The sequence below is a fragment of the Sinohyriopsis cumingii genome, chromosome 19 (genome assembly GCF_028554795.1).
Source record: "Sinohyriopsis cumingii isolate HCF-2022 chromosome 19, ASM2855479v2, whole genome shotgun sequence".
Lineage (NCBI taxonomy): Eukaryota > Metazoa > Mollusca > Bivalvia > Unionida > Unionidae > Sinohyriopsis > Sinohyriopsis cumingii.
Window position 1 is genome coordinate 58508868 of NC_142979.1, and position 24760 is coordinate 58533627.

General features: G+C 34.3%; 1 protein-coding gene across 1 annotated transcript in view; it reads right to left on the reverse strand.

Annotated features, from left to right (window-relative positions):
- Positions 1-24760, reverse strand: part of LOC149775771 (citron Rho-interacting kinase-like) — a 173253-nt gene that overhangs the window by 52228 nt on the left and 96265 nt on the right. Inside the window, exons 20-28 of the mRNA XM_089944415.1 lie at positions 18561-19638; positions 17071-17247; positions 16128-16172; positions 15337-15408; positions 13949-14065; positions 8927-9036; positions 7497-7580; positions 4155-4290; positions 320-424 (exon numbers count right to left, since the gene is read on the reverse strand). Coding sequence (XP_089800541.1) covers positions 320-424; positions 4155-4290; positions 7497-7580; positions 8927-9036; positions 13949-14065; positions 15337-15408; positions 16128-16172; positions 17071-17247; positions 18561-19638 — 1924 coding nt within the window. The remainder of the gene's footprint in view (positions 1-319; positions 425-4154; positions 4291-7496; positions 7581-8926; positions 9037-13948; positions 14066-15336; positions 15409-16127; positions 16173-17070; positions 17248-18560; positions 19639-24760) is intronic.

Here is a 24760-nt window from a genome sequence, read left to right on the forward strand (position 1 = left end):
CAAAATGTCGATGAATCATTTCACCCCTACTAAACAGTCTTATTGATAGAAATGATCCTAAACTGGTATATTAATTACAACTGCATAGCACTTAACCTTAGAACAAAGTCATTCTGTTTTTCTATCCCTTGTGCTGTTAGAGAAATAATGGGCCAAACATGATATGTGGCGTATATCATTTAAATAAGGAAATTTAGAAGATGGAACAAAAGTTCTGCAAGTTGATTTTACCTTTACTCTCATTAAAGTTACAGAGAATCAGAAATTTTGGAATCTAAACTTGAGCCTGACTTTCAAGATATAGGGCTCAACATCATACCTCCTCCTTGAGTCGTCTGTTTTCTTCATTTTCCATATCTAAAGTTTTCTTCTGGGTTTCCACAATCATCTGTAGCTTACTGTTGTGATTCTCTAGTTCTGATAGCTGAAATTTAGCAACAAGTATAAACAAGATCAGGCATCATTTTGCAAAACAATAATAAACTTTTTCTTCACAAAGTTTCTTATAAACTTACCACCATATATATGTGCAGTGTCTAGATCTATGCAGTTTGTTAGGAGTAATCAATGGAATAAAGAACATTATGGCATTGCAGATCAGGGTCTATGTACTTTGCAGCTGTACTCATTTTGTAAGCAAATACATTTTGGTAGTATAGCATTTACCCTTGTAAAACATGGACCCAACTGTAAACAGTGAAGACTTGTATCTCCTTATAAGCCACAGTGGCTCAGTGTTCAAGGCACTGGATTTGTGACCAGATAGGTACAGGTTTGATTCCCACCATCAGACATACCCAGATTGGCTAGCATGGTCTCTCATTGGTTAAGGCACTTAGTTATACTTGCCTTAGCATGATATAACCCCCAAAGTTGCTGTGAGATAACACACAAATCTACATAATGTGCACAATTTTCTTGCTTTCAAAACTTGAATGTACATTTTTATTCATTATGCATCTGTTGCCTATGGTTACATACTCTCAATGCTCCTATGCAATACTGAAATCTACTGTTACAAATTCCAATACTGAAAACTACTGTTACAAAACCCAATACTGCAAACTACTGTTACAAAACCCAATACTGAAACCTAGTTACAAATTCCAATATACTGAAAACTACTGTTACAAATTCTAATATATTGAAAACTACTGTTCCCAGTCCCAATACTGAAAACTAGCTATAAATTCCAATATATTGAAAACTACTGTTAAAATTCCAATATGTTGAAAACTGCTGTTAAAAATTTCAAATACTGAAAACTACTGTTACAAATCCCAATAATGAAAACTACTGTTACAATTTCCAATATATTGAAAACTACTGTTACAAATCCCAATACTGAAAACTACTGTTACAATTTCCAATATATTGAAAACTACTGTTACAAATCCCAATACTGAAAACTACTGTTACAATTTCCAATATATTGAAAACTACTGTTACAAATCCCAATGCTGAAAACTACTGTTACAATTTCCAATATATTGAAAACTACTGTTACAATTTCCAATATATTGAAAACTACTGTTACAAATCCCAATACTGAAAACTACTGTTACAAATTCCAATAAACTGAAAACTACTGTTACAAATCCCAATATTGAAAACTACTGTTATAAATCCCAATAGTTAAAACTACTGTTACAATTACCAATACTGAAAAATACTGTTACAATTTCCAATATATTGAAAACTACTGTTACAAATCCCAATACTGAAAACTACTGTTACAAATTCCAATAAACTGAAAACTACTGTTACAAATTCTAATATACCGAAAAATACTGTTACAAATCCCAATAGTGAAAACTACTGTTATAAATCCCAATAGTTAAAACTACTGTTACAATTACCAATACTGAAAAATACTGTTACAATTTCCAATATATTGAAAACTACTGTTACAAATCCCAATACTGAAAACTACTGTTATAAATTCCAATAAACTGAAAACTACTGTTACAAATTCTAATATACCAAAAAATACTGTTACAAATCCCAATAGTGAAAACTACTGTTATAAATCCCAATAGTGAAAACTACTGTTATAAATTCCAATAGTGAAAACTACTGTTACAAATTCCAATATACCGAAAAATACTGTTACAAATCCCAATAGTGAAAACTACTGTTATAAATTCCAATCATTACAATAATCTGATCACAACAGTTGGAGAGCTAGTTTTAATAGAGTGCTGCATCTAGGATTTTTCAAAAGGGGACCAGCTCACACAATACAAATTTAAAAGAGGGCCAATCCTCCAAATAAGTGGGCCATATAGTTATAAAATGTCTAATTAAATTTATCAATTCCTATCCTTGTGAAATATATATATATATATATATTTAACTTGCTTTCTTAAAATATATTATCAGGAATGCATTAGTCTTCCTTTATCTTTTCTTGATAGGAACTGCCATTTATAGGTCCACTTTTTCAGTGGCAGCAAAAACTCTAAACATACACATTGCATCAAGTACAATGCACCAAACTTTAACTAAGTTAATTTTTTTTGGACAAGTGGTTTAATTTGTGCCAAGATTATGAAAAAGTATGGAAATATCACAACCCTGCATCCTAGAAGTCACACTGAAATATAATTTGTGACGAATAGGTCAAGCTCATCACAACATTCTGTAGTGTAGCTCTCTGATTATACAAAGCTCTAATATTAATACACAATAAATTATTACCACTGACATGGATCTTAAATGGCTTGTGAAAGAAGGAGACAATAAGTTCCCAATAGTAATTATGCCTTAAATGGTTTGTATAAGAAAGAGACTAATAAGCAGAGATGCTGCCAGGAATTTTCTTTTGAGGTGGAAGTTCTCCACAGCTAACTCTGATGGGGGGAGAGCATGGGAATCAGGGGAACAATGCTGAATGGTAGCTGATGGGTGAGAACATCATTCTAAGGTCTATGCATACCTAATTTAATACAAGCAATTAATTACTTTATATAACTTTTTTGACAAGAAATATACAAGGTATCTGTATACCTAATTTAGTTTGCTGAACTGGTAAATATTCCTCTCTGCTTCTTATCACTCGATTTCTTCAAAGCCTCTGAAAATGGGAAATGGTCTACATGACCACTAGTGTCTTAATAGTAATTAGTTTATTCACTGTTTTCGACATCAACCTATTCCTCAGCAGTGTGAATTCTGTTTTGTTAACTAAATCCTCTGCCAACATACAGGCTTTCATAAGCAATGTAATTTCATATACGATAGCATCAATTTTTTCTGCCATTTTTAAACTGTATTTAACACGGCTGACAATAATTCTGCCTGCAGTACACCTTTCCTGAATACTTGGACATAATCTGCTGATTTCATAAGCTATGTCAAAATTGATGTTTGAAAATTTGTGCAACAATATTTGTTAGTAAATAGATTATTATTTTATATTCTTGACACAAAACATAACATTCTTCCTTTTGGTCTTTCCTTGACCAGCTATCTGGAAATTTTGGTTCATTTTTTTCCTCTTTTTCATGTGCCCTGTGGATGAGGTGCCAGCTACTTCTGTGTCATTGGTTTGTGGGATATCATCAGTTCGCATCAGAACATGAAAGTTTTCCACTTGCTCTATAGTATCATAACAGATAATCTTATCATACAGAAATTGGTCATCTTCTGTTTCAACATTGATTTCATAAACTCACAAACTATTTCTGTTATCGCTCATCAATGGATCAGTTTGTTATACCACTCAATGGTTGAATTTAATTGGAACCCATGGACAGTTGCTGCAAAAACGACAGATCTCAATCCTTCAGATGCTTGAATTCAAACACTAAATATTTTGTCTTATTTGAGATCACCAGCAAAATGAATGATCAAGACTTAATTTGACAAACTTTTATTTTGAATTTTTGTGTTTAAAATATTAAAAGGCGTGCATGGGGTACAATAAAACAAATTTCTGATGACTCCCACCCCCAGTTTTAAGATGTTACATGACTAGCGATCATTTTTGTGAAAAAAATGCAATCCATTGCCTGCCAGCATCTATGTTCCCAATAGTATTTCTGCCTTAAATGGTTTGTAAAATCAAGACTAATAAGTTCCCAGTATGAATTGTGCTTTCAAAGCACAACCAAATTTTAACTTTATGAATAGCATCAAAACAGGTTTATTACCTGTGAATTGGCTTTTTGCGCTTCTTTCTTTGCCTCCCATATCTGTTTGTTTGCCTTCTCCAGATCAGCTTTATGCTGTGTGGTGGCATTCTGCAGTTGTTGCCTGACTGCCTGAAACTTCTCACTGGTGTTCTCTCTACAGATTCCAGAGAAATGTTTAAAAATCATACAAAACCATTACTTCAGAATATCATAAATTATTGTCTGTAGCCTAACCAAACTACCTGTAGGAAACAGGTCACTCAACAGTGGTGTTCATGTATCATACAAAGTTGTTGTACATAAGATAATTTTCCATGCAAAGTCAAGAAGACACATTTTTTACATAATTTTCAAACAGGTTATATCTAATGACTATTCTAATGACAAGTCAAACAGCCAGTACTTTAGCTGTACAACATATTTGATAGACTTGTCAAACAGCCAGTACAGCCTATTTGACAGACTACATCAAACAGCTAACATTTTTTAGCTGAGCTACAGCTTATAGGACAGACTGTCAGACACCCAACACTTTATTTTAGCTACAACCTATTTGACAACGTGTCAAACAGCGGGTGCTGTAGTTGAGCTACAGCCTATTGTTATAGATTTTATGAAGCAGCCAGTACTTTATTTTAGCTACAGCCTATTCGACAAACTGTATAAAAAAGCAAGCACTTTAATTTAGTTACAGCCTATTGTTATAGATTTTATCAAATATACATTACTTTATTATAGCTACAGCCTATCTGACAAACTGTATCAAACAGCCAGTACTTTATTTTAGCTACAGTCCTATTTGACAAACTATCAAGCAGCCAGTACTTTATTTTAGCTATGGTCTATTTGACAGAATGTATCAAACAGCCAGTACTTTATTTTAGTTACAGACTATTTGACAAACTGTATTAAACAGCCAGAATTTTATATCAGTTACAGCCTATTTGACAGACTATCAAACAGCCAGTACTTTATTTTAATACAGACTATTTGACAAACTGTATTAAACAGCCAGTATTTTATATCAGTTACAGCCTATTTGACAGACTATCAAACAGCCAGTACTTTATTTTAGTTACAGCCTATTTGACATATGTCAAAAAGCCACTATTTTAGTTAAGTTACAGCCTGTTTTATTGATTTTATCAACATCTAGTACTTTTTATCTCCAGTAGACATAGTATGCAGAAAGGGAAAAAAAGAAGAGATAAGTCAATGTTATAACAAAACAAATTGTGAAGGAATGCACCAAAAATGTGTTAAATATAAATCTGCAACATACTCTAAACTATATCTATGTTTTGCTCTGAGTTGGTGGAAAGAATGACTTTGACATAGCATAGGGATATATGTTAAGGCTTTCTGGCCAAGATGTGTTCATAAGCCATATCATGTGGGTTCTTTCCCTCCACAAGGAACAAGGCATGAATAGTTTTTTATTTATTACATACCACTTCTTTTAGTCTTCTAAATATATTTATGTTACAGTGTTAATGAAATTCAAACTGAATTGGGATTTTTAAAAGTTCAGCATCTAAAAATATCAACAAGGGAAAACACCTGAATAGTTCCAATCTGGGTGTGTGATATGGAATACAGATGTACTCTATCATTTTGTATCTCATGTCATTTTCACAGTAGATGCAGAAACTGATTTGTTTTTGTTTTGTGGGCACAAAATCTTTTGTGTCCCTATAAACCATCTAGACACCAAAACAGCTCAAGGTTGATTCAAAATTAGAAAGTTTTACATATCAATGCAAAGACATGGAAGAAACATACAGAACCTTGTAATGTAACTACAATTAAGAAACATACAGAACCTTGTAATGTAACTACGATTAAGAGCTTACTGTTGTTTGTTTGGAGTTTATGATGGTATAAACTATCAGTTGCTGACTCACACAACAAATAACTCTTTTAATTGCAATTCTTTAAAATTTTGTTGATTTTTATTTATTTATCAGTTTTAGAGCCTTATTTAGGTGTATGAATTCTTGTTGAGGGCTTCTTCTAAATAGCTTTCATAGGACAGGGGATTCTCTATAATTAACGTAATAGCTACGTCAAGATCAAACAAGCAATTCCCCCAATGGTAGACAATACAAAGTTTTGAACATTCCACAGCAGATCTTAATATTTTATCTAAATCGGTACATGTTCTGAGTACCAGCTCAATATTTTTAAAAAAGGATGTGTTGTTTTGTTGGACAAACAAATGACTCTTGGTTCTTGTGCTTTCATAAACAAGTTCAATGTGACTTGGTCTATTCATTATTGTCAAGACTCATGAGTAACCAATTTTTGTTTCTTTAAACCCATTTAGTGTTCATTAATAGGTTAGGCTACATTCAAGGGTTTTTTACAAATGAAATTAAGACTAGCAGTAAATGATTCTAGTAATTGAGGTTCAAGAATCAACCAAAGTAAAACATCAACATTGACAGTTATGATAGGGACGTAAACCTACCCCCACATTGTAACTATCAGGGTTTGTGTTGTACACTGTAGAACAATGGATCCAATTCATATAATATTAGTCTTTTAATCATTCTCCTCCCAAACCCTATATCCATTTATCTATAGTTTTAATTTCATTTGTAACCAACCACAGTGAAAAACCAAGATCTTGCGTATATGTAGCATTATTTTCTCTGGACTTAGATCAAATAGTCAAAGAGAGAAGGATTCTTTTTCAGAAAAATACATGTTATTTGATCCTTTCAAATCAATTTTTTCAATATTCAGGATAAAATATAAACCCACCAACATATTTATTTCATTTTAAAGGCATGCAACGTTTTAGCCTTCCGTTTCAGTGTTGACATTAGTTTTTTTGCACATAAATATTTATAGAAGTTGGCATAAAGTAGTTCTCTGTACAGTTTATATAGAAATAAACACAGCTTGGCCTGATCACATGGTTATTTTCTGACCAACAGAAATCTTCGCTACAGTTACCAACTAATGCAACTGCAATTATTCCTTCATCAATAGACATGGAAGAAACATAAAGAACCTTGGAATGAAACTATAATCCTTCATCAACTGATGACTGTAGAACATCATCTGATGGTTATTGAACTAGACAACAAATAAAGATCTTTGGAAAGGTGGTCAGGAAAGAATTGATAAAGATCAAAAGAGAAGAAAATGAACATGGATAGGTGAGTCACAGAGGAATGAAAAACCCAGTGTATTAAAAAAGATTTCAACTACAATCCACTGGGTGAAAGGAAGAGAGGGAACATGTTAAGAAGCTTTGAATTGCAAATGAAGTCAATATGACATGGAATCAAGTAAAAAATAAAAAAATAGGTGACTCAACAATCCTACCAATTGATAAAGAAAATTACTTACCTGGCTTGTTGTAAGGCCTGTAGACGCTGACATTTTCCTTCAAGCTCTTCTTCTTGTTCATCTACTGCTCTTTCATAGGTAAGCCTGGCATAAAAAAGGTACATGGAAGTGGATCAATTCGAAAAATGTCATGTGACAGAAAGCAGTCATTTGCATAGAAAAGGTATAAGGAAGTGAATCAATTTAAAAATGACATGACATACAGAAGTTGTTTGCTGTGGAGTATGTTTTAATTAAAGAGGCTCAAACCAAAAATTTTAATCAAACAAGATGAAAAGTTTGAAGGTGCATTTGTGGTTGTTCTCTAGAAGTTAGGTCATTTTTATCATCATTAAAAGTGAACAATTAAGAAGTAATTTGCATACTGCTCAAATTATCGCAACAGTCTGAAAATCTTATCATGTCACCTACATATAAATACAAATATGCCAATTAATAATCAGTCTTATGTTACGTGTTTAGGCTCGAATAAGCAGTAACACAAGAATGAGTGACAACAACAAGCTTTGAAAAAAAGAACAAATAATTTATTTCCCTGGAAAAATTCTGTAAAAATGAAAATATATGATCTTAGGATTTCCAGAATCAAATCGAAAAATAATCCAAGAATAATCCACAAATAAATTTTTTGAAGTCCTAATATTGAAATGTACCACTGAAGCAAATGGAGTGGTCACAATGTTTTTGTCAAAAGCTAAAGTTGAAGATTTTTTTTAAGTATAAATATTTAAAATAAAATTAAACATTGCTGCAGTGACCTAATATTCTGATCAGTTCTTCTACTTAAGGCCAAGCTAGAGCTTAAACTTGTATGGCTCTATACTTAAAATGCAGATTAGTCCAGGAATATTGTCTCAGTTCTTGGGTCAAGGTATTAAAAAAACATTTGCTCAAAAAATTATTTTTGTGCAATGCATTTCTACAAGGTACCTATAACATCATACTAAAATGGAATAATATTTGGTGGAATTATTGAAAATTTACATTTATAATGTCATATACTTCTTCTATTTATATCCATATTAGTCAGTAGGAGAATTCTCTACAAGTAGTCACTGAAGCATTGATTTCAAACTACTTTTAACATTAAAACTTTGTTGAATTTATGTGATGGCAGAACAGGGTCTATGTTGTTTCATGCTGGACTTGACTTATAAATGATAAAAGTCCTTGTTACAGGGCAAAGATTACATCTAAAATTTTGTGCACCAAAGTTAGAGATGCTTCTTAAAATATAACTGATGAACGAATTGTTTTTTTTAATTAATTTTGTTAGTCTATGGCAAAATTGGCACTTGTGTGGTATCAGTGTTCCTATAATATAATGTAAACTAATAACTGGATGACTACTTATTAAAGAACTTACCTTGAGGAATTAAGAAAGCAGATATTACACAATGGATATTAAAGTTTGCCATGTTGAGTATTACCTGAGTTTGTTCCATTCCTCTTCTTTTTTTTCATGCTCTACTGACAAGGCCTCAAGGTCTTTGATCTGACTCTCTAACTCTGCACAGATTATACGCAATTTTTCCACTTTCTGTCCAAAGAACAAAAATAGTTATTTAAGACCTATTATAACATTTTCATGTAGATCTCAGCATGTAGCCAATATACAATTCACACTCTATGCTGTATTTGTGCCTATGTAAATAAAACATACATTTTGCCCTTTTAGGTGTAACCACTGTCATCAGTAGGATTAAATGCATTTATGAGACAGAGAAGCTTAAAGACAGGAGTCTTGGTTGGTCTACATGACAAATGTGTTTGTTTCCTAGGCATCATTTAACAATTAAGAAGATGATAACAACCCTTGGATCTCAGACCTGCAGAAGACAGGATGTAAATTATAAGTGTACAGATGGTGACTGAACAAGTGTGATATATAATAGTCCTCATGCAGATACTATTGTATGGTACAAGAAACACTATTTTACTATACATATTTATTTTTAAATGAACTTTCATCTATTATGGAACCACATTTGAATCTCACCTGGAGCAAACCGTGATCTGATGAAAATGATGCATTAGAAATTGGTTGACAAAGCGCACAGTAACTCTGAATTGGAAGCTATAATAATATCACTTTACGTTTCTGACGTTTCTGACAATGACCTAAAATGAAGAACAATACCTTCTTACTAATAACCCATGAGATTATTTTCATTTTGATTTCATTTTAGTCCTAAAATTACCTGTATCATTCAAAACACAGCCACCTCAACCTGGTTATCACGTAATCATTATGGTGACAGGTATCAAAGTTATTAATACTAATGTAACTATTTTTTTTATTGCTGTTCAACTGATACTCTCCAATGTCCATATTTGAGCTTCATTCAAGGCAACCTGTGTCAACAATTAGGGTCTGTTGTGACACTTCTATATTTAGAATGCAGTTAAGACTAACTCTTCTAGTCAAGCTGTCTTGCCAAGGATACAGATTAATTACTGGCTTTTATTCCTAGGAATTGACAGGTCATTCTTGTCAGCCTATGACAAAATGAATCAGTGGCCTATTTTGAGTAATGATAAAAACAAAATTTCCAGACAATGAAAATATGTATCCACTGCAGTTTGGCATTTATGTAACTATCTGACTCGATCATAGGAAAGGTCATGCAAAGGTCAAAATCCAAAATAGCTACCTGATAAATCAGTGCAACAGTCCCTGATCCAAGGGAAAAATTCCATCCTCCAATTAGTAATTGGTGGTCTAGAACAAAATCTACAGTCCCAGTCAGATGCCCTAGTCACTCACATCCATTTGGGATATCATGAACAGGACCAAGACTAAAGTACCAGTCAGATGTTTTAGTCACTCACATGCATTTGGGATATCATGACCAGGACCAAGACTAAAGTACCAGTCAGATGTCTTAGTCACTTACATCCACTTGGGATAGCATGACCAGGACCAAGACTAAAGTACCAGTCAGATGTCCTAGTCACTCACATCCATTTGGGATATCATGAACAGGACCAAGACTAAAGTACCAGTCAGATGTCCTAGTTACTCACATCCATTTGGGATATCATGAACAGGACCAAGACTAAAGTACCAGTCAGATGTTTTAGTCACTCACATGCATTTGGGATATCATGAACAGGACCAAGACTAAAGTACCAGTCAGATGTCCTAGTCACTCACATCCACTTGGGATATCATGAACAGGACCAAGACTAAAGTACCAGTCAGATGTTTTAGTCACTCACATCCACTTGGGATATCATGACCAGGACCAAGACTAAAGTACCAGTCAGATGTCCTAGTCACTCACATCCATTTGGGATATCATGACCAGGACCAAGACTAAAGTACGAGTCAGATGTCCTAGTCACTCACATCCACTTGGGATATCATGACCAGGACCAAGACTAAAGTACCAGTTAGATGTCCTAGTCACTCACATCCACTTGGGATATCATGACCAGGACCAAGACTAAAGTACCAGTCAGATGTCCTAGTCACTCACATCCACTTGGGATATCATGACCAGGACCAAGACTAAAGTTCCAGTCAGATGTCCTAGTCACTCACATCCACTTGGGATATCATGAACAGGACCAAGACTAAAGTACCAGTCAAATGTCCTAGTCACTCACATCCACTTGGGATATCATGACCAGGACCAAGACTAAAGTACCAGTCAGATGTCCTAGTCACTCACATCCACTTGGGATATCATGACCAGGACCAAGACTAAAGTACCAGTCAAATGTCCTAGTCACTCACATCCACTTGGGATATCATGACCAGGACCAAGACTAAAGTACCAGTCAGATGTCCTAGTCACTCACATCCATTTGGGATATCATGAACAGGACCAAGACTGAAGTACCAGTCAGATGTCCTAGTCACTCACATCCATTTGGGATATCATGACCAGGACCAAGACTAAAGTACCAGTTAGATGTCCTAGTCACTCACATCCATTTGGGATATCATGACCAGGACCAAGACTAAAGTACCAGTCAGATGTCCTAGTCACTCACATCCACTTGGGATATCATGACCAGGACCAAGACTAAAGTACCAGTCAGATGTCCTAGTCACTCACATCCATTTGGGATATCATGACCAGGACCAAGACTAAAGTACCAGTCAGATGTTTTAGTCACTCACATCCACTTGGGATATCATGACCAGGACCAAGACTAAAGTACCAGTCAGATGTCCTAGTCACTCACATCCACTTGGGATATCATGACCAGGACCAAGACTAAAGTACCAGTCAGATGTCCTAGTCACTCACATCCATTTGGGATATCATGAACAGGACCAAGACTAAAGAATATTAGAGTGAAGAGGAAATCCAGTAATAACAGCTGGTAATATGTTATTAAATTTGTCCCTCCCCCAAACTCCATTTTAATAGCAGTGTGATAGCACCCATAACTGCTGACAGATATAACATTTCTAGATGAAGACTGGAAGATGACTTGCTGGGCTGACATAATTGGGCATAACAAAGAAATGTCCTTGTTCTAGTACACCATCAAACAACAGTAGAATGAGGAAAAAGTAGAATGAGATGGCCAGAAAGTGACTTTCAATAAGACATCCATAGCTTTAAAAAAATTTCAGTCGTACCACTATGATGTCTGCAGTGTAGCAGTTTATAGTGATGTCTAGCACTGGGGCATCATGCCGCAGACATGTAGCATGATGTCCCACTCAGTCACATTATCCTGACACGAGGCCGACCAGTCCTAACACTAACTCTTAATGCCGAGCACATAGCAAGGCAGCTGTTAGTACCATTTTTGTAGGTCTTTGGTATGACTCGGCTTGGGTTCGATCCCATGACCTCCCGCTTAAGAGGCGGATGCTCTAACCACTAGGCCACTGGAGCAGTCTCTAACCACAATAGGAATCAGCCATTTTGGGTTTTCTAGGCAGTCCATATTATAAACACACATTTGAAAAACTTGCTGGACGTAACATTCAAGCAATAAAATTGAATGCTTTTTCCAGGGTACAATGTGCCAATCAAATTTAGCTACAACCACTGATGTCAAGCTGAAGGACCCAAATGTGTAAAACATTATGAAAAAAGATATGTCATGACTAGAAATATAGCTTTATATGACTTAAGTCATTACAAGCACTTTAAGGGTAAATGGCTGAATAAATTTTGTATAGTGTACGAAGTAAATTTTTGTATGCATGACTTTCAACTAATCTGCAGAAGTTCTTGCACATCACTGGTTTCCAAGTGTGCATATTCATAAAAACTGTGTGCAATTCATGCGATTGCACACCTGTCAGCATCTCAGAAGATGCAGCAACAGTTTGATCCTCTTTTTCATAAATGATTACTAACTCTCTCAAAAGCTGACCCAATCCACCTAAAAATGGTGGCAGTCAAAATATCAGAGGCACTTTTGAGAGGTAGAAAGAAACATTTCCAACCTTCCTTTCCCACTTTTGATCTGACCATAACAGAAATGTATGGCTCTAAGAAAGCTGCACTCTTTAAGTCTTTAAACAAGGGAGAATTCTCATGCTTAGGACACAGATCCAGAGACAAATGGCTGTAAACTTCATTTACTGCCTTGTCAAATGTCCACAGTCCAACACCTGCCTGGCAAGTGTTGGGATGGAGATGGGGACACTAGGAGATGGCACCAACCTGGTTGGAGTCTTGTCAAATGTCCACAGTCCAACACCTGCCTGGCATGGAGATGGGGACACTAGGAGATGGCACCAACCTGGTTGGAGTCTTGTCAAATGTCCACAGTCCAACACCTGCCTGGCATGGAGATGGGGACACTAGGAGATGGCACCAACCTGGTTGGAGTCTCCTAGAACTCATTAGGGTTCACTATAGCTTTAAGTTATTATTCTGTCTCCTTTGGCTGGGGAAGACAAGCCTATCTGTTCCCTTTTCCATCCTTGAAGAGGTGGATTAGTAATCCATTCATGAAGCAGAAGATGAATGGCAGCCACCATCCCATTTCTTTGATAAGGAAGATGAAGCAGTTGTGGTGGTTGTGTGAGTCCACAAGCCCCATAAAGGATGAAGGGAATCATAGAGAAATCGTAATCAACCTCATCCTTTCTGTAGGAGGCAGGTTGCTCCATAGTCCTGGTTGGAGAAGCACAACAATTACTGATCATAACAATGGCAAAAGACATGTAGATTAGTGAAAATCTTTAGCATCCAAAGACGTATTTTATTACATTGAGTCCAAGGAAAAGAAGGATGATAGTTTAAATAAATGAAATTGGGTATGGCATTGGACTGGGGCTGTGTTGTTTTTGTTCTAGACTTCAAATTACTAACTGGAAATAGCAACATAATAATAGCAGAGAATGTATTATTGATATTAAATCCTCATTACATTTTTAAAAAAAACAAGGATATTTATTTCGAGCTTCATTTTTCAAATACAATAATAGTAATTTATATTTTGACTGAAATACCATTAATGGCACTGACCTTAACTTCTAGTTGGTAATTTTGTTCCCACTGGCTCTGACTGTTCTTTAACAACTGTTTTTCCATCAGGGCAGCACCTTTTTCTCTTTGAAGGGTTGAAATATGTTCCTCAAGCTCCTAACATATATGAATAACATCATAAAACAGCCATTATATCACAGAACATATGGTATGTAGAGATAACATACCCAGTGTTTCAACCATTATTAAAGACAAAGGGCCAATCTGTACCCTTTAAAGGTGAGCAAATAGTGTGATTATAATCTAAAACCCATAAAAAAATATCATTGAGATTGTTTATGCTATATGTAATTTGTACAAAAAACCAAATAAAACATCTTCCTTGGTTTAAGATTCTCCTCATTTATGCCATTACTCTTAACAGTTCAGGAGAAATCGAAGTCTACAATGTTTAGCCCTCCAATATTTTAGTCATCAGCCTTTGCAAAATCACTTTCAAGCAATTTCTTGATAACATGAGAAAGGCTTTCTTCTTTGGTTCTGCCATTATTAGAGTTGAATACTTTGTCTTTCATCTCAGCTTTAGTGGGTTTTACCAGTTTGATCCCTGAGTCATTATACCTACAGTCATTCTTATTGCTTTCACAGTCTAAGCATGATACTTTTGTTTCCATGGTAACATAAAAATACTGAATATCAAAAATTAAAAATATAAAAAGACCTCGAGACATCATGCTTGACATATACACTAAGCTAGCTTGAAATACCTTGATCAGTTTAAGTATTACGATTTGGAATTGAAAATGAACAGGAAAAAAGACATAGCAATAGTTATACCCCACAAGCTACATACCAGGGGGATAATAAACAGAATTTACTAATCTTGCATTGCCTGAATTGGCAAGCATTCAAAATCAGAATTTACATAAATTATATTTGAATTTGCTATAAATTTATTTTCCTCTTTAAAGCAACCATATTTACTTAGATTTCCCATACTGAACACCAAGTACATACTGTAGGCAAAATTTTGAAATCAATAAAAGAAAATGTTTAAATATTATTAATGCTACATGAAGTCAAGTTAATTCCAATAACACTTGTGTTTCTTACTCAAGTCTGATGTCACACATCACTCCAGTATCCTTATCAGATTTATATTACATTTCAATTTCTTCAAAATATGTGGAGAATAAGATATTAACAAAAGAGATCTATTTTGCTGAGCCCATAGTTTAATTTAGCCGGAAAATTAAAAACACTGAACTTAATATTGGGTGTGGCAAGACACAGACACCAAAGTGATCAATATCTTTAATATCTGCCAAGGTGGGTTCATAAAAAAATGTATTAAATTATTGAAACTAATAATTATGACTTACATGATGCAATTTCATGAGAAAAATGTATTATGGCACCATATTTACCTTTACTTTTCTGGCCATTGTTTCATTCTGGGATTTGAAAAGACTGAATTCATAGTCCTTTTCATTACTTTCCTACAAAGGAAATTTGACATCATGTTTCTTTCATAGTTTGTAGACATAAATAGACATATACTGTGTTACTGACTTGGACTGGTATAAGAAATTGCTCATAATCTGATCAATTTTTGAAAGCAAAATCATCAACTAAAATAATTTTCAGATGTACTTTTACCGATTAGTAGTGACTCTCACATATGGTCATGTACAGATCATTGTTGAAATCTAATATTAATTGTAGAACTATTTATTCCAAACTGTACAACATTTAAATTTGTACAAGTTTGTTTTGGTGAACCTTATATGTCAGTTGTGACCTGAGGTAAATAAAGTCTTCTTTTTTGCTATCTAAAAAAATATCAGCGACACTTTGTGAGTATTTTTTCCTGAAATCTGTAAGATGAATTAATATAAAATTATATGCAAAATGCCAAATTTGGGCAGTTTTCTCAAACTGACATTAAAATATAACTTCTTCAGGTTACTTTACATACATGTACAAAAATATGTTTATTTTTTACAGCATTTAATTCTGACCTTGTTGCCACTGAACCTCAGTCAAATATACTTACTATAAAATAACTAATTCAGTCATCAGATGAAAGTCTGATGAGATTTTCTGAGAGATAGAGAGCAGTGAACACTTTAACATTTTATATATGCCTTACTGCAAGTGAAAGAAGAAAGTTTGGGTAAATAGAAAGCCATAAAAGACGAATTAAAGTTATATGTACCTGCTGCCTTTTACTTTCCTCATCTTCAAGAGAACCCTTGGCTCCCTGTAAACAAATGTATGTATGTATGTATGTGTATATATATATATATATATATATATATATATATATATATATATATATATATCTATGAAGTATTTCAGTCACATAAATTTATTGTAGACATGTCTTACAGTGATGTTTCATACCAACAGGATAATAATAATGATCTCAAATTTACTGCACTGTCGTAGTGAATGCTTACCAACAGTCTTATTGTACACTGTAGCAGTGAATACTTACCAAATGCCAGTTTTACTCAACACTATAGTAGTGAATGCTTAGCAAATGTCAAAGTTTTACTGTGCACTGTAGTAGTGAATGCTTAGCACATGTCAAAGTTTTACTGTACACTGTAGTAGTGAATGCTTACCAAATGGCAGTTTGATGTACAATGTAGTAGTGAATGCTTACCAAATGGCAGTTTTATGTACACTGTAGATGTGAATGCTTATCAAATGTCAGTCTTATTGTACACTGTAGTAGTGAATGCTTATCAAATGCCAAAGTCTTACTGTACATTTAAGTAATGAACACTTACCAAATGCCAAAGTCGTGGTATGGATATCAAGTTCTCTAGACTACTATATGATGAGAATATAACTGTATTCATGTCTGTCTCTTAACATCATGACCTTAAAATTCAGGTAGTCATTGATAAAAATAATTTTCATTGCATGAGCAAAAAATGGGGAAAACTGAATTTGCAAATTAATCAGTACCCTTCTGAAGATAAACAATGATGATGAAGAGGTAGCAACATAGTGGACATTTTACTAAATGATGAAAAGATCTGACTTTGTGAACATAACCAACAAAAATGAACTATGTACATGATATTTACAAATTCAAAAACACCCCAACCTGTCCACTGAATTAATCTGTCCATGTACACTATACATACCTCCAGCCTGAAGATTCGAAGTTTCAGTTCTCGGATCTCTGTCTCCAGTTTTTCCCGGGTGCTCTTTTCCTGGCGCTGGGTTGCAGAAAGAAGTGACCGAGCTTCACTAAGTGCAAGATTTGACTCCTGCAGTTCCTCATGGAGTTTGGATAGGACACTACCACTTTTTTCCTTCTCCTACAAACACATGCAGTAGAAACATAAATAGAAAAGTGTTCACAGAACACTAATGTACTATCACACCCTCTTTTTTTTGATCTATGAATTTCCAGACCTAAACAAAAAACTGTATCAAAGTCTGAGACAAATGGACAGGGAGAACACTTTATGCCCTTTTCATATTTTTTTACAGGGTATAAAAAAATAATCAAATTAAAATTTGACAGTAAGGCAGACCTGCCAACCCCAACGAGTCCGTCTCAGTAAGGCAGCTGATTTTCTGCCGTAAGATTTACCAGTTTTCAGTAAGGTGTAAAAAAAATATCAATAACTGCTATTTTAAAGCTGGAAAATGTAATTAAAAGTTCGACGCAGCGACAATAACATTATGTTCAACTGAAAAGTTTGTAAAGTACACATAGACCTTATTTACCACTAATACAGTTACAAAAACTTTAGTTCCAAACCCTATGTAACTCAATGGCTTGTTGCTATCTCTCAACTTGACATAATTCTTGGAAATTCTTTTTTCCATTTCATATGACAACGGCAATCATATCTCCCACCACGAGACATATTCAAACTGGCAAGTGATGTCCAATAAACATAATTGTGTCTTTTCCATCTTTTATTCACAAGAATCTGAATATTCTGTGTTGATTATTAACACTTTCTAGCTGCTTATTTTCCATTTTGTCTTAATCATTCATCACTTTCAGGATGTCATTAAAAAAAAATTTCTATAATCAACAGTTTGATCATGCAGATGCTTCGCATGAACAAATAGGTGCAGTTTAAAGTGTCTGGGGTGCTGCTGTAAAGTTAGTCTGGTTCCCTAACTAATTTCACTAATTCTAATATGAAACCTGGATCCAAATAAAACACAAATGAGTCAATTATCCAGATTTTTCCAGAGTTGGCAGGTCTGGTAAGGTAGCATTTACTTAAGTATTGATTTCTCTAGCCTTGACCTACTGGGTGGTGGTAGAGGTCACCAAGGTAATTATGTCAACATAGGCAAATGATCACCATTAGTAAATGGATCATTGACACAGATATATTTGTTAACCTACACACATATTACAAGGCCAGTGGTATAAGCAAGAATATCCTTGGATGGTAGCTATTCTTTCACTATACATTCATTTTATTAATGAAAAACTAATTGCTTCTGTAGCTACTTTAAAGTCTACAGTCATTTATATTGCTCTTATTTTTCTGCTTATTATTAATGTGTTGTTGCCTTTTTGTTCTTTTTGTTATTATTCTGGTTATGGTGGTGTTTTGTTGCTATCACAATCATCATCATTGATACTACATTCTTTGCTTACCTTCTGCAAACTTTCCTCTGCAAATGTGGCTGCTTTTTCCTTCTCAGTGACAGCCTTTGCTTCTTTTATCATTTCATCTGTCCTTGAGTCAAGTTGTTTCTCAAGTTTTGCCTTATCTTCTTTAAGTCGCTCATTTTCTTGAGCTAAACCTTTTAATTTCTCCACCTCTATCTTTGCCTTATTAAGCTCCTTCTGTATCCCCTCCACTTTCTCCTCAGCTTGATCCTCAATGGATTTTGCTCGGCTCTGGGCACATTCTACCTGTTTCTGTAAACTGGTTATTTTTGTCTCTAAATAGCGCTTCTCTTGTTTTAGGTCCTCCAGGTCTTCGAATCGTGATGGTCGCCGCAACAAAGTTTGACCAGGCTTCTTTGAAAAGTCATCTTTTTCTGAATTTTTTAATTGTTGCTCTAATTCTTCAATTTTAATATTCAGTCTTTGAATTTCTTCTTTTCTGTCTTCAGAGTTTTTCACCTGTATCTCTAAATCTGCAATCTTATTTTGAAGTTTTTTAAGTTCCTTCTTGTCATCCTCTGAACTATTTAATTTTTTTTCCAACTCTTTGATATGAATCTGGAGTTCCTTCTTTTCATTCTCTGCACTTTTCAACCTATCCTCTACTTTCCCAACACTTTCTTGAAGCTCACTCACCATTTCTTTGTATTTTGTTTCCTGGTCATCCATCTTTCTTTGTAATTCATCCTTCTGTTTATCCACACCACTAAGTCTTCTTTTCCTGTTTACCTCCTCCTTCAAGTTTTCCAACTGTTCCATGAGTGACTTTTTATCTTTCTCAGCCGTCTTTAAATCCTCATTTTCCTTTTGTAAAATTTTAATTTTTTCATTTAATTCTCTTTTCTCGGACTTCCAAAGAACCAAATCTTCTTCTTTAGAATCACTGCATCCCAGATGCTTAACCTGTCTCTCAAGCAACTGCTGAGTGTGTTCCAAAGAATCTCTTTCTTCTTCTAGCTTTTTGATTTTCTGTTTGAGATCTCTCTCAACAGTAGCTAGTTTGACCTCCAAAGAAATCTTTTCTTCCATTAAGTCTTTGGTTCTTCCTTCTGCCAATTTTAATCTAATTAACATAAAAAGAAAGTTCACATTCAGTTTTAGATATCACCATAATTTTTTTCTCTTGGAGTAAAGCTGTCTCAAAACCTTTATATTTATGGCATGTTAATACTCAAGTCAGAAATATGAAGACATTACCTCTGCCTATCAAATCATAAATTATCAGTTCATATGGAACATATATTTTTCATGTAAATTATTGTACATGTACTATCTTTGGTCACCTTAGGCATTGATATATCCAAGTTAAATACTTTGAACCCTTATACAATGGTATATCCAAGTTAAAAACTTTCAACCCCCTTATGCAATGATATATCCAAGTTACCATATTTACTATATATGTTGGGATACCATAATTTAAGTTTAAAAGTAATTTTTATGTGCACTGTATGTTCTGCAACACATCGTTTTCTCGAGTTGTAAGTTGTGGAACACCTTCTAAACCATTTGAAAATTACATGTTGGAAAATGCACTCCAGCTGAAATTTTATTTAAAAAAATATAAAACAAGTGAGATAAAACTCTTTAATCCACTGCAGCATTATCTCATGAACACAACCCTTCTCTTGCACATGAACGATCCATTCTTTTGGTGTATGAATATTTATTTTAGCTTTCTCACACCATGAAAAGTTATCTTTAGAGGCAACACATCACCTGAAGCAGAAACTGCAAGGACTAAAGTCAAATATTCAAATATTTTTCCAAATCTGCACCAGTCATGCTAATTCTCATGCCTTTGAACCCCATCTTATCATCAATCCATCGAGGAATGAGATCAACCTACACTGGAATTTCATCCATGTTAATGATCATATTGCAGGCAAAACCATCTGCTTCTCTTCTGGCCTTCACAAATTCATCATATGATTTTATTTTCTCCAAATCTTCTGGGCAACACCGGGTCATCAATGTCCGTGCACAAAGCACTGTATTGTGTCACTTTAGAAATTGTTCCATGGTTTCAATTTATTTTCAAAATCCCCCGTGAATACTGGTGAAAAATTAGCTACCATATCTCGGCTGTCTATGTATATTTTTTTTATACAAATATCAGCACACTTAAATAATTCCAGAGTCGGCTTTTGAGATCAGCTTGATTTGTAATAAAAATAACCTTTGTCTTTCATGTCATGCTGGTAAGGTCAAAGAATGAATTCACTGCCTGCTGCCAGTTTTGTTTATTCACCATATGGGCTTCTACGTGCTTGGCATCTATATTTATAATTAATACAAACAGGCATTGATTTCTGTGGGTAAATAATATACACAGCAATAACTTGCTTTAATGATACTTTTGTAACCCATGTCACTTGCACTCAAGTGAATGTATTTTCAAATAATGATTTTTATTTGCAAGATAATGTCATATAGTTGACCTGGTTGTTGTTGTTGTTGTTGTTGTGGGGTTTAACGCCATTTTTCAGCACACGATAGGCTATACATGGCGGCCAGTATTAATGGTGGATATAGTTGACCTGGATATAATTCAATCTTGGCTATTTTGCACCTAACACCGTGTCATACGAGAATGACAGTTGTCTTCAAGATAATAGTTGATTATTTCCTTCTCGTTTGCGGTTTTGTTGGACCCAGTTTTCAGTCAGATAACATATTCAAACTCTGAGCACAACCAAATACAATTTTTTTTCTCAATGTTCTTTTGTTATCGGACATAAGTGATACATGCTACAGTATGGAAGCCTACGCTACATATATGGAGTTTGTGTATATATTTTATTCTTTAATGCTCATGATGAAAAAAAGGAATAAATTTTAATACAAGGTTAGTTCTTTCTTTTTATTATCCAATGAGCGTTTTGTTTATCTATTTTATTGCAACGTGCCGTGGGGGGGTGTCACAAATTCAATACAAATTTATTTAGTTTCTTAAGTCTTGGGACATATGAAATAGGTGAAAAGTTTCACCATAAGTTCTGGGATAGAAAAAAAATAATTATTTGATCATATCCCAATATATGCTGTAAATACGGTAAACACTTTGATCCCCTTATACAGTGGTATATCCAAGTTAAACACTTTGGACCCCTTATACCATGGTATATCCCAGTTTAAGACTTTGGACCCGTCATACAATGGTATATCAAAGTTGAAAACTTTGACCCTTTCATACAATGGTCTATCCAAGTTAAAAACTCTGAATCCTAATACAATGGTACAGTATATCAAAGCTGAAGTCTTTGGACCCCTCATATAATCAAATTATGGTATATTCAAGTTAAACACTTTGGACCCTTTATACAGTGGTATATCTAAGTTTAAAACTTTGACCCCTTATACAGTGGTATATCCAAGTGTAAGACTTTATACCCCTTATATAATGGTATATCCAAGTTAAAAACTCTGGACCCCTCATACAATGGTATATCCAAGTTAAACACTCTGAACCCCTTATATAATGCAGAGATGCCAACCCTCCTGTCTCACAATTAGTGAAAAAATGGATAGAAATTAGTGAATTTTGAACAAACTTAGTGAAAATGTATACCACAACACAAACCATCCATTTTGATGGCCAGTACTGCATGATATGAAAGTCCCAAAATAAAACAAAACACATTTACACTATATACATGTATAAATTTATTTGCTTGGAATTTTACCAATATACACAAGGGTCATACTATCTGTCATTATATGATGCTGTGGCAGAATTTAACTTCCTCAATGGGCTATGGTAAATTTGTTTTCAAAACCGTTCAGACTTCTTGCATGTTGGTTGATCTTGGTAACTAAAATTGCTGACAAATTATCAGCACCTAAGTAGACAATAAAGTCTGTCTTAATTTTCCTCAGAAGAGAAAATATGTTTTCACTGTCTCTGATCTCCAACACAGAAAGGCAGATTATGTTTGACAAGGAAACTCACAAACTATGCCTCAGTACTGATAGCTTCCAGGTCTTCAGTCGATGGCTTAAAGTATTCCAGAGCTGAAATTGGCTGGGTGCCCTTAATTTTCTGAATATTTATGTGCTTTCGCTTGCAGTGTGCTTTTTCATATCAACTCTGCCACCAAGTCCATGCTAAAATAGTGGCACACTGTGTGCAAAATGCATGATGTACATCGATGTCTGATGGTTGAATGCAAGGCCAATTTTTGGAGTATTCCAATCTATACTTCATGTTTTGTGGAATAGATTTCTTTTTCCTTGGCAGTATAAACATTTTAACTGTAGTGTAGCTTATTTACAAAATGGTATTAATCCAGAAACTGCAATGTCCAATGGTTAACTGTTATTCAAATTAGTGGTGGTGGCACATACGCAGAAAAATATGAACTCAAGCAAATGACATATACTGATCTTCCAGTATCTCAAACATACCTACACTCAAAAAGGATGTCTTCACTGAGTGTTTAAAAAAATTCCAGTTGGGCCCCAGATTTCTTCACAAGTATTTGTAAAACTTCTGATCTAAATATAGATTAAATGCTTTAAAATGCATTCTACAGGCACACTGTACCAAATGGGTATAGTTCTACTAACATTGTGACTAGCAGTACAGGATCATTATTGGCATCATTGACCTTTGCCGATATCATTACTAGCAGTTAACGGGATAAAAGTTATTTTATTCCTGATTTAAGACAATTGAGAATCTGAGAATTCGTGATTTTTTTGCATGTGCACTGAATCAGTGAATCAAAACTAAGTTATGAAATTCACCCAAAATCTTGAGGGCTGGCAGATCTGTACAACGGTATATCAAAAATTAAAGCTTAGTCCCCTCATATAATGGTACATCCAAGTTAAACATTTTGGACCCCTTCAACAATGGTGTATCCTAGATAAACACTAGAAATATCTGAGTAGGAATTACTATGCAATGTTTTTAACTATCCCCAAATCAACATTTAGTTTGCCAGCTGTAATGTTATGATCGACACATTATTATATCACTGTTACATCTTCATTTGCTACCTAAGCATATCACAGTGATATGAACTTATGGCAAGATTGAATGTAAGATAATGAAATCAAGGCAAGAAAGAATGTATGACATTGAATTCAAGACAAGAGTTAAGTTAAATTAATGAACTCATAGCAAGACTAAATGTAAGTTAACGTTACTGAAACTTCTGCAAAAAATAGAACTTTGAACAACATAAACTGAAAGCATGCGATATCTTGAACAAAGAAAAATAAAACTTTGTACAACTTTAATTGCTGCAATCACACCACAGGGAACAAATATTATAAAGTCAATGAAAATTATACAATGTCCTGGGGAATGATTAGCAATTTACAACCTTCTGCAAGTAGAATCCCCATCATCACTGTTTTAGAAATAAAATGTGATTATAATAAATTGTGTCATGGACAAAAATTTACTCAATTTCATACGCTTTTCTAAATGTATTTTATTTAAGGAGTCTATGGTCTTTAACCAGTAAAAATTGACAAGTGTTAAAATACTTTTTCAGCTATTATTTTATGCACATTTGGAGACAGGGTGCCGTTTCCTGTAGACCTCTGGAGAGACAGGGTACTGTTTTCTATGGATATATGGAGACAGAGAATTGTTTTCTATGGACATATGGAGACAGGGTTCTGTTTTCAATGGACATTTAGGAACAGGATGCTGTTTTCAATGGACATACAGAGACAGGGTGCTATTTTCTGATGACATATGGAGACAGTGTGTTATTTTCTGTGGACAGGGTACTATTTTCTATGGACATTTGGAGATCAGGATGCTATTTCTGTAGACATTTGTAGACAAGGAAGTGTTTTCTATGCTTTTCTTTGTGAAGTATAATATGATATAGTCTGAACTATCTACAGTACAACAAATTGCAAACAACATAACATTATAATGTTTTTAGATTGACTGGAATTAATCTATATGTTAAAATCTAAATTTTTAAAAGATACTTCACTTGCAATCATCCATGAGATTCTTAGCATATTAAACCAGTGTTTACATCACTTGCAATCATCCTTGAGAATTCCCAGTACGAGAACATATTTTACATACCTTGCGATCATCCCTGAGAATCCCAGTACCAGAACATAATTTACATACCTTGCGATCATCCTTGAGAATTCCCAGTACAAAAACATATTTTACATACCTTGCGATCATCCTTGAGAATTCCCAG